The sequence below is a fragment of the Colobus angolensis genome, unplaced genomic scaffold (assembly GCF_000951035.1).
Source record: "Colobus angolensis palliatus isolate OR3802 unplaced genomic scaffold, Cang.pa_1.0 Scaffold237, whole genome shotgun sequence".
In the NCBI taxonomy this organism is placed as follows: Eukaryota; Metazoa; Chordata; class Mammalia; order Primates; family Cercopithecidae; genus Colobus; species Colobus angolensis.
In genome coordinates, this window is record NW_012115566.1 from 2,813,759 (window position 1) to 2,827,485 (window position 13,727).

General features: G+C 47.8%; 1 protein-coding gene across 1 annotated transcript; it reads right to left on the minus strand.

Moving 5' to 3' along the window:
* Positions 1 to 2,980: 2,980 nt before the first annotated feature.
* Positions 2,981 to 11,230, minus strand: PRSS16 (protease, serine, 16 (thymus)). The gene is made up of 12 exons (XM_011944945.1): positions 11,130 to 11,230; positions 10,889 to 11,055; positions 9,996 to 10,095; positions 9,715 to 9,844; positions 8,153 to 8,276; positions 7,845 to 7,922; positions 7,699 to 7,746; positions 6,913 to 7,200; positions 6,601 to 6,742; positions 4,682 to 4,861; positions 4,423 to 4,568; positions 2,981 to 4,306 (listed from the first exon to the last, which is right to left on the minus strand). The coding sequence occupies exons 1-12, from the start codon at positions 11,197 to 11,199 to the stop codon at positions 4,238 to 4,240; spliced, it is 1,542 nt and encodes a 513-aa protein (XP_011800335.1). The 5' UTR covers positions 11,200 to 11,230; the 3' UTR covers positions 2,981 to 4,237.
* Between the last annotated feature and the right edge of the window lie 2,497 nt (positions 11,231 to 13,727).

Here is a 13,727-nt window from a genome sequence, read left to right on the forward strand (position 1 = left end):
GTGGTGGCAGGCACCTGTAATCCCAGCTACTCGGGAGGCTGAGGCAGGAGAATTGCTTGAACCTGGGCGGCAGAGGTTGCAGTGACCTGAGATCCACTACTGCCCTCCAGCCTAGGTGACAGAGTGAGACTCTATCTCAAAAAAACAAAAACAAAACTGCCCCCCTGGGATGGTTGGAGGTGACTCCCAGTCACTGCAGAAAACTGTTTAATTCAGGAAGGATGTGTGTGTGTGTGTGTGTGTGTGTGTTTGTGTGTGTAATTTTAATTTTAACGAATTTGATGTTAACAAAGGCATATACCACCAGGCAGGTTTTCCTTAGGAAAAATGATAGTCTTGAATTTGGTTGGCAGAAGTATTAGTTAGGAATTTTAATTTTTGAGAGTGCTTGATCCAGTATCAAAAACTTCCTCCAACCTCTTTGTCCAACACACACACATATGCACACACATACATGCCATGTGTTCCAGGCCACATTATAGCCCTGGTAGTGAAATAAAAGCTTTGAACATAAATTTAGATGAGTAGGTTTAAATATGAGTTTTATTGCCTTTGTTTCTGTGAGATGCTCGATCATCTATTGAGATTTCATTGTTCTCATCTGCAAACTATAAGAGTCTAGTTTTGCTTTTTTTTTTTTTTTTTTTGAGAAGGGGTTTCACTCCTGTTGCCCAGGCTGGAGTGCAGTGGTGTGGTCTCGGCTCACTGCAACTTCCACCTCCTGAGTTCAAGCAATTCTCCTGCCTCAGCCTCCCAAGTAGCTGGGATTACAGAGCCGGCCACTACACCTGGCTAATTTTCTATTTGTAGTAGAGAGGGGGTTTCACCATATTGGCCAGGCTGGTCTTGAACTCCTGACCTCAGGTGGTCCGCCCACCTTGGCCTCCCAAAGTGTTAGGATTACAGGCATGAGCTACCATGCCTGGCCGAGATCTTCTTGTTTTAACTGTGCTGTTTACTTAAAAATACACCAGACTCTATCTTAAAAGTAATTTCCCACATTCTACAAGTGCAGTACCTCACTTATCCCAGGTACAGGTAGAATTTTCATTTAAAGTCTCTGGAAATTGACCAAATTTCTACAGTGTATTGAAAATCACTTACTGAGTATTGGTAGAGACCATGAAAGTCTGTGGCACTTAAGCCAGGGTTTGTGCTCATCTCTCCCCTTCCCAACATGTTGTAGAAGTCCCACTCTAGACATGAAGGGTTGTCTGTGAGGACCAGTAACTCCCATTGCTCTTGTGAGCCCCACTCCTACTCCTTGACAAGGAAGTTCTGCTCCAACAGGGCCAGAGTAGGCCATGAGGACAGGAAGGACTGGTGGCTCCTATTCCCACTTCCCTAAAGCTTCAACTCTGTGTTAAAGAGGTTCTGCCCTAGTAGGTATGGCAAACCTTGATGACTGGCTGCTCAGGGCCCCTGCCTGAAGGGGTTGACTTTATTTGGAGTAGAACATGGAAAAATGCGGCCCAAGGGCAAGGTTGAAAACAATAGAGGTCACAGTGAAGGGTAATCAGGGAAAACTGACAGCTCAAGGATACTAACAGAAGCATACAAGTTAATATGTTTAATTTAGAAATCTACCAGAAATTTAAAAATGACATCTAGGGATGACCGAAGGGCACCCTACCCTTGTGCATGTGCACAGTCATCCAGACCACCCACTCATCTCTGGTGGTCTGGAAGACTGTACACATGCACAAGGGTGGGCTTGCTCAGAAAAGACCAGAAAGGATACTGTCTCTGGCTGAATGCACAGTAGACTTGTAAACTCCCTGAACTAGAGAGCAATCCCCAAGCCATATGAGATCCAAGATAAAAAGTTTGAGAGATTGAATATACAAATGGATAATGGCCAAACTAAAAGTAAAAATAGACCTCTGACCTACAACCTGCAGTAACCAGCCCAGAAAGCCAACCTACTATTATAGTAACCAGTCCAGGAAGTCGAGCTACTATCTGTAGCAAACAGTAGGAGAAGACAAACAATAATACCCCTGTTCCAATTGGCTCCAAATGGCTAGCACTTAGTAAATATAATAACTCACAATTCCCTAATTTTTGCCCTTGCTTTCAACTTAGGACCAATGAAGGAAAGCCATACATGTACTCCCAACCAATCACATATGATGCCCCTCTTCTAGTTAGCCTGCCCACAGCTTCCCCATGCCATAGCCTCTAGTTAAGGTATACCAAGAACCTTCTCTTTTTTCCACTATAGTGCTTTCCCACTCCTCTGCCTGTTGTGAGTTGCTGCCAAACACAAATAATGGTGGTGGATTGTCTTGGTACAGCAAGTTCTGAATAAATAGCCTTCACTTGTTATCATTTGGGTGGTGTTATGGGTTGAACTGTATCCCACCTTCTCCCCAAAAAAGATACAATGAACTCCTCACCCCTAGTACCTCAGTCTGTGACCATATTTGGAATCAGGGTCTTCACAGAGGTAACCAACTTAAAATCAGATCAATAGGCTGGGTCTAGCCCAAGATAGCTGGCATTCTCATAAAAGGGGAAATTTGGACATATGGATAGGCACATGCAGAAGGAAGGTGATGTGAAGGCACACAGGGAAAATGGCCATGTGACTGGAGTAGTGCATCTACAGGCCAAGGAACACAGGAGTGCTGGCAAACACCAGAAGCCAGAAGAGGCACAGAAGCATTCTCTATTTGTCTTTCTAATCTCCTTCTGTTTCTCTGAATATCTTCATTTCTATCTCTGTGTTTTTGTCTCTTTCTCTGTTTGTCTTTCTGTTCTTCAATCTGTAATTTTATTTTTGACTCTCCGTCAGTGTCTTTGTCTCCCCTCTCTCTCTTGCTCTGCCCTGGCTATTTCCACTGCTCTATTTCTGACTCTCATTTTTGGTCAAGGAAGGATTAGAAGGCAAGGAAGGATTCTACCCTAGAGCTGTGAGAAAGAGAATGGTTCTGCTGACACCTTGATTTCAAACTTCTAGACACAAAAACATATAGTATATACTGCATGTTTCCATTTATATAAAGATCAAGAACAGGCAGAACTAATCTGTAGTGGAGATTGACTCTGGTATGATAGCATGAGGAGGCTGCCTCTTACCAACAAGGAAATATGAAACTGGGTAAAACTCTAAAACTACCATCTCTGTGCATACAAAGATGTACAAAAAGCTGAGAAGTATTTATTGTTGAAAACAATTGTTCTTTAGGAAAGAACAGTGCAAATCTATGGCAGGTTCTTGTCACAGCTAACATAGCCTAAGCAGGCACCCTTAGGATTAGCCCTATCCTCCCAGGCCCTGGAAGGAGTCTCCACCAGAATGATGAATTCCTAGGGTTGGAAGCTGGAAGTACCAGGAAGTGATATTTGATTGTGGGAAGAGATGGTGAGTGAAGGGTGAAGAGTGTGGAAGGAAGACTAAATGAGAGAGATAGAGAAGGACAAATATTAAGTGACAGGAAAAGAAATAGAGATACAGAAGAAGAGCATCAGAGACAGAAACAGAGCCTCAGGAAGACAAACAGATTGAGGACACAGCAGAGGAGAGAGGGAAATATAGACAGAGATACAGTGAGAGAGAAAGTGACTAGGAGACACACAGAGAACAAAAATGAGAGTCAGAAATAGAAAAGTGGAAACAGCCAGGGCAGAGCAAGAGAGAGAGGTGAGACAAAGACACTGACAGAGAGCCAGAGACAAAAACACAGATTGAAGAACAGAAAGACAAACAGAGAAATAGACAAAAACACAGAGATAGAAATGAAGATATTCAGAGAAACAGGAGATTAGAAAGACAAATAGTGACAGGAGAAAGAGAGAGGAAGAGACTGAGGGAAAGGGGTACAGTGAGATAAACTGAGAAGCAAGGACAGGTTCAGGATCTAAAGTCCAGAAAGAGAAACTTACAGCAAAGCCCCTAACCCAGGAGCTGGAGTGGCAGAATTTGAACCAGAACCTGATCAGCAGGGGGAGGACACCAGCATGAGGAGTCACATTTGTTTGATATTTAACATTCAAAATACCAATATTTACAATGAGAATAATCATCTACTTATATTTCCATAACTCTCTGAGATAAAGCACTTGAAGTTGGGAATAAAGATGTTTGCAGACACATGCCGGTTACATGCGGAACAGGTGCTGAATCCCAATTCCTGGGAGTTTCTTCTTTCAAAACAAGCTGCTTTCTTTTGTTCAGTGAGTAAGTGTGTCCAGGACTGAGGTGACTATGCAGGGAGTGGAAAGGGTATGAGATTCAGACCTCACCCTTAACCTGGCTCTCCTTTGCTAGCTTGAGCCAGGTCTGTAGCTGCTGAAAGATGTTCTGTGGGGAGGTGGGAAGAATTTTGAAAGTCAGATTTCAGCACCAGCAGAAGGAAGGAACATGCAAGTGATTATTCAAACGAGAATGCAAATTATTCAGAGACATTTTTGTCTCACCTGGCGCCCTAGGCGAAGGCTGGGGGAGTCTGAGGGCCTCTCAGGTGCCATGTCCAAGCAGTGGGAGCCGGTGCGGATAAGAAGAGCTGATTCTGAGGATCCTAAAGCCTGCGTTACACTTAGCACATGCCAGGGGTCTGTGTCCCCTGGAAAGAAAGGAGAGGATGGGGCTAGGTAGATGGGGCCTGGGAGAGGATAGGGCTATGTTGAGCTGGGGCTAGGTGGAGGCTTAGGAGACAGGTTTTGATAGCATGCTCACCATTAACAAACAGCACTTGGTTAGCCCCAGGGGTCTGGCCACCGTAGTAGGAGTTTGTCTGAGCCACAGCCTGGGCTACTGACAAAGCTGAGAGCCCGAACACCTTCTCACATAGGTCTAGCTGGGAGGGCAGTGCAGGGAGCTGGGAGAAAGGACATCTGGGATTCTCACAGGTGACATCTGTGTAGGGGGATACCTGTAAGTGTGGGTATACAGCCAGCCCACCACTCTCCTTTAATAATCATTTTCAGAGCTTTCCTCAGTGATGACCAGAACATTTGTAATACTCCCTTCAAGGAGCTCACAGTCCTGGCAGAAAGACTCACACAGTCCCCCAACAGTGACAGCCCAGAGTGATCAGGGCTATGATGGAAAAAGGCCAGACGGCAGGGATCCCAGAGGAAACATGATGGGCTCAGGGAAAGCATCCTGCAAAGGATAAGACCTTGAGAAATGAGTAGGACTGAGCCAAACAAAGATAGAGAGAGAAGGCATAATAAATAGAGGAAATAGCATGTGCAAAGGTCTGGAATGCTCGGAGCTCAAATTGTATTGTCTCCCCTGCTTAAAATCCGTAGCTCACTGTGCTTTCAGGGTAAAGTTAACCCATAACATCAGATTAATTCATCCCTTCCCTCCCTATTTGTTGACCACCTACCATGTGCTCAGATAAATGTTGTACACTATTGGACACACGGTGGCAATCAAGACAGCTCCAGGTTCTGCTGTCACAGGACTCAATCCAGGGGGGAAGACAGGCAATAAAAAATGTATGATGACAGGCTGTGTAAAATGCTAAAGAGAACCCAGAGCTATCGAAGTCGGAGGTGGGAAGGCTGACTTATCTTGAGGGATCATGGCTTCCTGAGGGAGGGCATCCTGTTGAGACTTGAAGATGAATAATCTAAGCAAAGTAAACAGCATGTACATAGATGTTAAGGTGTTAGGAAGACTAATGTATTAAGAGAGTTAAAATACGTAAAGCCTTATAATAATAACAATAGCAAGGGTTTATGGAATACTTACTGTAGACCTGCATTATTCTTAGAACGTTACAAATATTACCTTTTTTAGTTCTTGAAACAACCCTATGAAAGACGTACTGTTTGTATTCCCACTTTATAGATGTGGAAACAGGCATAGAGAAGTAAGTCACTTGCTCAAGTTTGCCCAAGATCACGAGTAGAAAATGGAGCTGGAATTTGAACATTTAACTTTACCATATGTAGTATTTGGGAGATGCTTATACTAAAAAAAAATCTGTTGTATATCTGAAATTCAAATTTAACTGGGCATCCTGTATTGTATCTGGCAACCTTACCCTGGGGTCTTTGAGGAGCTGTGGTTTTGAGTAGAGGAGGGACAAGGTTATATTTACAAGGATCTCTGTGGATGCTATGAGAAAGCTGGATTGTAGAGATGAAGTGAAAACCATGAGACCAGAGTGGAGGCTGGGAAGGGATCCAGGCAAGAAAGGATGGAGGTTCCTAGCAGGACAGCAGAGGTAGGCGTAGAAAGCAGACGGGATGGACTACAGAGTTGTCCATGTAGAGTGAGGAGGACTCAGTAATTGACAGGCTAGCTAGAAAATGGGAAGGAAGCAACTAAAACAAGGCTCAAGTTTCTAGTCTGGTGGCTGGGGAAAGGGGGGCATCCCTGAAATGGGGACACAGAGAAAGAACAGGCTGAAGGGAAGATCACTCAAGTGGAGACCTAGGTGTGTGCGTGAGGAGGCATGTGAGGGCCAAGCACATGCGCACACTAGCATGGCTTCCACCTTCTCCAGCCCAGCATCTACAGGTTACACAATGCCTGAGAGCCGGGTCGAAATGAGTCCAGACCACCTGTAAGATGACTTCTCTGGGCACAGTAAAAAGGTTGTTTGAGGGGACAAAGTTAGGGTTAGACCAGTCACTTACAGAAGCCGAACTCGGTACATGTCTGGTACAACCACTGCCGGTCACCCACACCGGACAGTTGAGGTTCTGTGCTCCTCAGTTGTGCCACTGTCTCTGCTCGGGAAAAGCTTAAACACTTCTGGCCCAGGCTGTGCAAGACAATCTAGGGAACAATGTACATACATAAGACATAAATTCCTCCTTTCTTCCCAGCAAGCCAGGGCCCAAAGGCCTATGTCCCCAGAGGTCAAAAGCCAGAAATACAAGGATGAGTTCCTGAGTTCTCCTGGGAGTCAGTGCAGAGTGGGTGGACGCCTGGGTCCTTGGGCTCACCTGCACCGCCCGACGAAGACCGCAGTAGGGCGTGGAGTGGCTGCGGTTGCCCCCGCCCCCGAGAAGTCCACAGAGCTGTCGCACGCTTAGCGGCGCTCCCTCCTGCCCATCATACTGCACTGCACCTCCCACCAGTGCCTGCAGCGCCCCCAGCAGCTCCGCCTGGTTTTCAGCGCTGCCCAGGGTACCGCACGCGCTCAGCTCAGTCCGCAACGCTGCTTGAGCCGCTCCACCCAAGCGCAGCCGCCGCTCCACTTCCGCGAAGGCGGCGGACACCGCCGCCCGGCACTGTGGGAAGCAAGAGGCGATGTCCGCCAATACTTAGGCTGGGCCTCGGCTTTCCCTTCCCAGGACCTGCGTCCTCCTTGGGTTCCCCACTTTCCTGCAACGAGACTCAGAGGGTGCAGACCCAGCTCTTGGCCCAGGCCCCGGCCCCCAAGCCCCCGCCCCCAGGCCCCCGCCCCCAGACCTTGGACCCGCAGCCCTCCTCCTCGGGTGGTCCCTGCAGGCCCCGCCCTCCGTTGTGGCCCGCCCCACCTTGAGCCGCACCTCCGGATAGGATCGTCCCTGCCCAAACCCCGCCCTCTCTGGGGAGCGCTTCTTTTCTTGGTGCCCCGCCTCTTCGTCAGCTCACGCCTTCTTCCAAAATCTGCCTATTCTCCCGATCTCCGACCTTCCTTAGACCTCGCCACGTTTCAGGTTTCACCCTTCTGTGGCCTTCTGTTCCCTGGCATCCGAGGCCTCTTTTCCCTCCCAGTCCCCCTCGGACTAGGCCCCATCTCTTACCTCCAGGGACCCGCCGATCGCCGTGCTCATTAGGCTTCTGGATACCACCTGTGGTCGGACCGCAGAAGAAGGTATCGGAAGTGTCAAGGGTCTCCGTCCACTGGGACCCCCCCCCACCCTCCGCACCTGCTGCCCTCCATCCTTACGTCATTATACTCGGAGAAATCCAGCACGGCCCGCACCGGGGCGGAGGAGGCAACGGACGCGAAAATGAGATGGGGGAACTAAGGAAGGAGACGCCGTCAGCCTGCGGGCTGAGGGACTGGAATCGCATATCTTCCTGCCTCTGTGTCACTCCCTCGCTGTGTGATCTCGGGCTTTTGTGAGAACAGCTTGTGCAAAATTCTTGGGGGGCGGGAGGAAGGTAGTGATGGGAGGGTATTTCTATTATCTGGGACTGGGGCCCTGGAGTCCGAGTTCCCTCCCCCCAGCCCACCCGCAGGAGTCGCAGGACCTTCAGCCGGGCCCAGGCGGCCAAGGAGCCGGCATAGGAGCCTCCGAAGCAGATCCAGGGGCTGGAGGAGGAGACGTTAAAGAGGCGGGAAAGTGCCAGGCGGGCAGAGACCACATCAGCCAGCCTAGGGTCAGAGGGGGGACTCGGTCGGTCCTCACCGCTGAGAATCCCTGAAGATTTCCCCATTCTGGGGGAAACCCGGATCCAGATACATGAATGGGTGAATCTGGCCAGAAGCCAGGGCTGTTTTCTCATGATGTGTTTTCAAGGGTCCTCAAAGCCACATACACTTCCCAGAACGTGTGTACCTAGGCCAAGGGAGACCCTGTCCTTGTCCACTTTCTAGAAAGCCTCCACTCTCTTTCCCTTCTCGTTTTAGGTAAGAGAGGAAAAATTTCCAAGTCAGTTTAGATGAAAACCTGACAAATGTAGGGAAGGGTTGAGGGCACTCAAGGAGGGCTACTCAGAGGAGAAGGAGGGATCCTAACCTAATGAGTTAGAAGGTATTGGGAGAGGGAATGGACACAAAGAGAAATGGAAAGTGAAGTTTGGATATGTCTAACATCCTTTCTCCTCCCAAAAGCTTTCTTTCTTCCCTAACGTTTCTGAAATGGCCTGCAGTTGGTGCCATCCTGCTGTAGTTAGAAAACCGTTTAGCTTGTAGAAAAGATTAAGATGCAGAGAGAGACAGAGATAGAGACAAAGAGGCACATATGTAGATACAGAGACGGAGAAAATGAGACAGACAGGCAAAGAGACTGTTACAGACAGAAACAGACAGAGACACCAATGAGGAAAGAAAAAGCTAAATTCTGTAAGAATAAAGCAGATGAAAGAAACAAAAAGCAGGTGAAGTAAAGTTGGGGGAAAAATGGTGGGGGGTGTTAATAGGAGTGAGATGCACTGAAGGAGGCTGGGGTGGGAGCCATACAAATATCTGGGGGAAGGTCACACCATGCAGAGGGATGAGTTCAAAGGCTCAAGGCAGGAATGTGCCTGTAAGTCTGGAGGACAGTGAGGACCTCAGTGTAGCTGGAGCCCAGTCAATGTGAGAGAGTGGAGGTCAGAGTTAACTAGAAGCCAAAACCCATTGGACCCCATGGCCACTGCAAAAGCTTTGACCTTACTCTGAGCAATGCAGAAGACGTCTGAGGGACTTAAGCCAGGGAGGATCATGACCTGGTTTATGCTCTAACAGAATTACTGATTTCCACCTGGAAGTCAAGGGCAGAGCAGGGAAAATGGTGAAAATGGTGAGAATGCTGTGGCTGTAATCCAGGTAAGAAATGCTGGTGGTCTGCACAGTGATACAGTGGCTTACTTCAGACAGAGACACAGAAACAGAAAGAATACAGGATAAGAGAAAGACAGATAGGGAGAGACAGAGACCCAGAAATGGAAAGAGAAAAAACGAGACATTATGAAAGACAGAAGAAAACAGAGGGAAACAGAGACTCAGAAGTTGACTTCAGACAGTGGAGGAGAGAGACACAGATGCAGACATGCCAAAGCACAGACATTCCTGTCCTTTGACCATAAACACTTTCCCTTTCTCCACTCACGCATGGCGGCTGGACAAGAAGCGGAGCTGGGCCATTTCCAGGCCTCCAGCAGGTATACTCAGGCCATAAAATCTGTGTTCCAGGCTTATCACCAAGGCACCCCAGGCTGGGGCCAGGGCTGCGGGATGGCCTGTGAAGAGTATATGGGTGGGGGTGTGTGAGATGCAAGTTGAGTTTAAGTCCTTGCACCCCTCAGGTCTCACAGCATTGCAATATGCAGCTCCCCTTCCTGGTCCCCACCAGCATCCCAACTCCTTCTTTCCCCCAACCTTGCCTCTTACCTTTCATCACTGAGCCAGGCCCAAGGCTGCCCTCACCCCCCAGATGCAGGAATATGGGTCCATCCTCGCCAACCCAATGTTGGTCATTCACCCAGTAACGCTAAGAGGTGGGATGGGGAAGAAGAAATGGCATTGTGAGTGAGAGTCCTGACTTATTCTCGATTCCTCGTTTGTTCCAGTCTCTCTCCCTAATGGATCTTTCCTTATGTACTTAACAGTATCCGAAATGAGCTTGTTTATTTACTTGCTCACTTTTCTCCCATTCATCTCATCTAGAACGCAAAATCTACAAAAGCAAATTTTTGGCCTGCTTTTTCACTCTTATATCCCCTGAACTGAGGGAGTGGCTCTCACATTGAAAGAACTTGCTATTTCTTGAGGTAATAATTGTAGAATAAGACATAAATGCAGATGGATTTAGGAATAAGATCCAAGTGGAATGATCTTTGGAGACTAAATACAGAGGAAGCACTGAAAAATGGTGAATTTGTTCCTTCTTTTGGTAGATATCTTTGAGTGCCTGTTGTGAGCTAGGTCTGAGTCCAAAGCTGGTTCAAATTTCTGCTACCTACTGTAGGTTTTGTGTCCAGTCTGGACAGGAAGAAGTGGGTAGGGAGGAGCAGTGAGAGAATGAATGTGAATGACAGAGAGAAAGAAATGGTGAAAGGCAAGATCTGAGAGACAAAAGGAGTGGGACCCCGGGGAGAGGGGAGACTAAGGCCAAATCTAAAAAACAGGGAAGGAAAAGGGATACAGATAGAAGGCATAGATTCAAGCAGAGGGATGGGGAGAACTGAGATGTGGAGAGGGAAAAAAGTGCAGACTGAGGAAGAGATGAGGGAGACTGAGGAGAGGGCAGGATGGGCAGTGGACTCCCCTTCTCCTGGCCTCACCTGCAGGAAGGATCGCCTGTCGGACACGTTGAAGGGGTCCAGCAGTTGCTCCAGCCACCCCACTTTTGGGAGGGCCGCAGCACCTGGCCCCAGGCTCAGGCCCAGGCCCTGGGCAGAGCTCTCCTGAAACTGCTGAATGTGCTCACCCAGGCGCCTAAGAAGGGAGGCTGTGGGACATGGAGGGGAGGAAATCAGGCTGGGCCCCTTAGGATGCCCTGCTTGACCCTCAGCCTCCTCTTACCTGGAGCTGAGAGTTCCCAGAGGGAAACCAAGAGCAGAGGGCCCAGCCAGCGGGCAAGCCAGACAGTCATGGTGTTCGGGACTCTGGTCTCCCCCAGGAGGACCTTTATCTTATCCTCAGCAGCCAGGCTTTAAATCCATCACCTTTCAGCAGAGGCTCAGGTTTCTTTCCTTTCCTGGCAGGTCAAGCGTCTGTAGGAACTGCTAAAGCGGGGCAGGGACGCTAGAGTCTGTACACAGAGGCTGCTGATGTGGCGTCGGAACTCCCAGTTCCTTCTCTCTGGGCCTCTCAGTCTGTTCTTCCCTCAGCTCTCAGTAGCCCTCACTGTCTCAGTCTCCTTCTCTCCACCCTTCAGTCTACCCTTTCTTTATCTCAGATTCCTCCTTTTCATGCCTTACTGTCCTTCAACGTCTGTCTCTCCCACCTCAGCACCACCTCTGGAACCCCAGTTGCCCACTTATTCTCAGTCTTTTCTTTCCGCCCCTCAGCATATCTTCAGTACCCCTCAGTTGTTCCCACACTCAGTCTCTCTCTCTCTTTGTCCTCAGCACCCCCATCTCTTTTTCAGTCTTTCTGTCCATCCTCCAGTCTCTCTCTCCCCCAATCTCACCTTGTCTGTTTTCCAGCCCCCTCACTTTCTGCTCCTCTTCACTGCCCAGAACCTCTCTGACCCACAATCTCACACCGTTCATAGATTTCTTACAGTTCTTTGAACATACCAGGCTTTCTTCTGCCTTAGGGTTCTTATTCTTGTTGTTCCCTGTGGATTGTGATTTCCCCATATATCCACATGACTTGCTCCCTCTCTTCAATTAGATCTTTATTCAAAGGTCATTCATTCAGAAAGGTCTTCCATGGTCATCTTTTTAAAAATTGCCAAACCTATGGCCCTCTTCTATTCCTTTTCAAATTTTATTCCTAATTCTTTTTTCTCTTTCTTTCTTTCTTTCTTCTTTCCTTCCTTCCTTCCTTCCTTTCGGAGTCTCGCTCTGTCGCCCAGGCTGGATCACGCCATTCTCCTGCCTCAGCCTCCCGAGTGGCTGGGACTAAAGGCGCCCGCCACCTCGCCCGGCTAGTTTTTTGTATTTTTTAGTAGAGACGGGGTTTCACCGTGTTAGCCAGGATGGTCTCGATCTGCTGACCTCGTGATCCGCCCGTCTTGGCCTCCCTAAGTGCTGGGATTACAGGCATGAGCCACCGCGCCCGGCCCCTAATTCTTTTTCAAAGGACTTGTCAGTATGAGAAATATTGTACATTTAAAAAATTATTCCCATAAATTTAAAAAATATATCCAGAATCTGATGACTTCTCACTACCTTCAGTGCTATCTCTGCTGAGCCACCATCATCTCTCTCTTGGGATATCACGGAAGCCTTTTAGCTGGTCTACCTGTTTCTGCCTCATGATTTATTCTACACTCAGCAGACAGAGAGACATAATTAAATATTAGCTCAGTCATTCACAATCATTCACTCCCTGGTTCAGAACACTTCCCTGGTGCCTCATCTTACTCAAAGTAAATCTAAAGTTTTGAAAACAGTTTTTAAAACTCTGTATGACCCGGCCCCCTGTTATATATACTGTCATGATTTCATCTCCTACCCCTCCTGGGTTCACTGCTCCAGCTGCATTGGGCTATTTTATATTTCATGAGACACACTCCTTCCTTAGAATTTTTGCTCTCATTGGATGCTTTTCCTCCAAATATCTGCAAGTCTTATTTATCACTTCCTGTAGTTCTCCATTCATATATTGTATCTTACCAAATAGGTTTTACCTGACCACCCTTATAAAATGGCACAACCCCTGACACCCTTCCCCTGATCCTTCTGTTGTCACTCCCCGATAGTGAGGATATTTTATTGCATTTCTCTTCCAAACCATTCCCCAGGAAGTAAGCTTATTGTGGGAAGAAAGTTTGTCTGTATTGTTCACTGGTGTACTCATAACATCTAAACTACTTCAAGGCACTTGATAGGTTCTCAACGAATATGCAATGAGCAAAAGGCTATATGGATAAATTGATTAATTAATGAATTAGTTTTCCCCTCAGGAAAGAATTCCCTAAGAATGTGACCTAAGAGCTGAGGCAAGGGACTGAGTGGGGAGGAAGGAAGGCAGGGAAAAAAAATATCTGAGGCAAGAATGAGGAGCTGTGGGGAGCATGAAGTTATCTGGAGTCAGAGGGTTTCTGGCCCAAGCAAAAGCAGGTGCAAAGACTCTGAGTCACAAGCCTGCTTGGCACCTCCAAGGAACATCAACAGTTAGTGGGCTGGAAAGTCAATGAAGGAATTTGAATTAGATGAGAAGAGAGAAGTAATCAGAGATTCAACCCTGCTGGCAAGCCATAGAAAGGGCTTTGGTTTTTATTTAAAGACTTATATATGGCCAGGTGCAGTTGCTCACGCTTGTAATCCCAGCACTTTGGAAGGCTGAGGCAGGCGGATCACAAGGTCATGAGTTCGAGACTAGCCTGGCTGACATGGTGAAACCCTGTCTCTAGTAAAATTACAAACATTAGCTGGGCATGGTGGCGGGGACGCCTATAATCCCATCTACTCAGGAGGCTGAGGCAGGAGAATCGCTTGAACCTGGGAG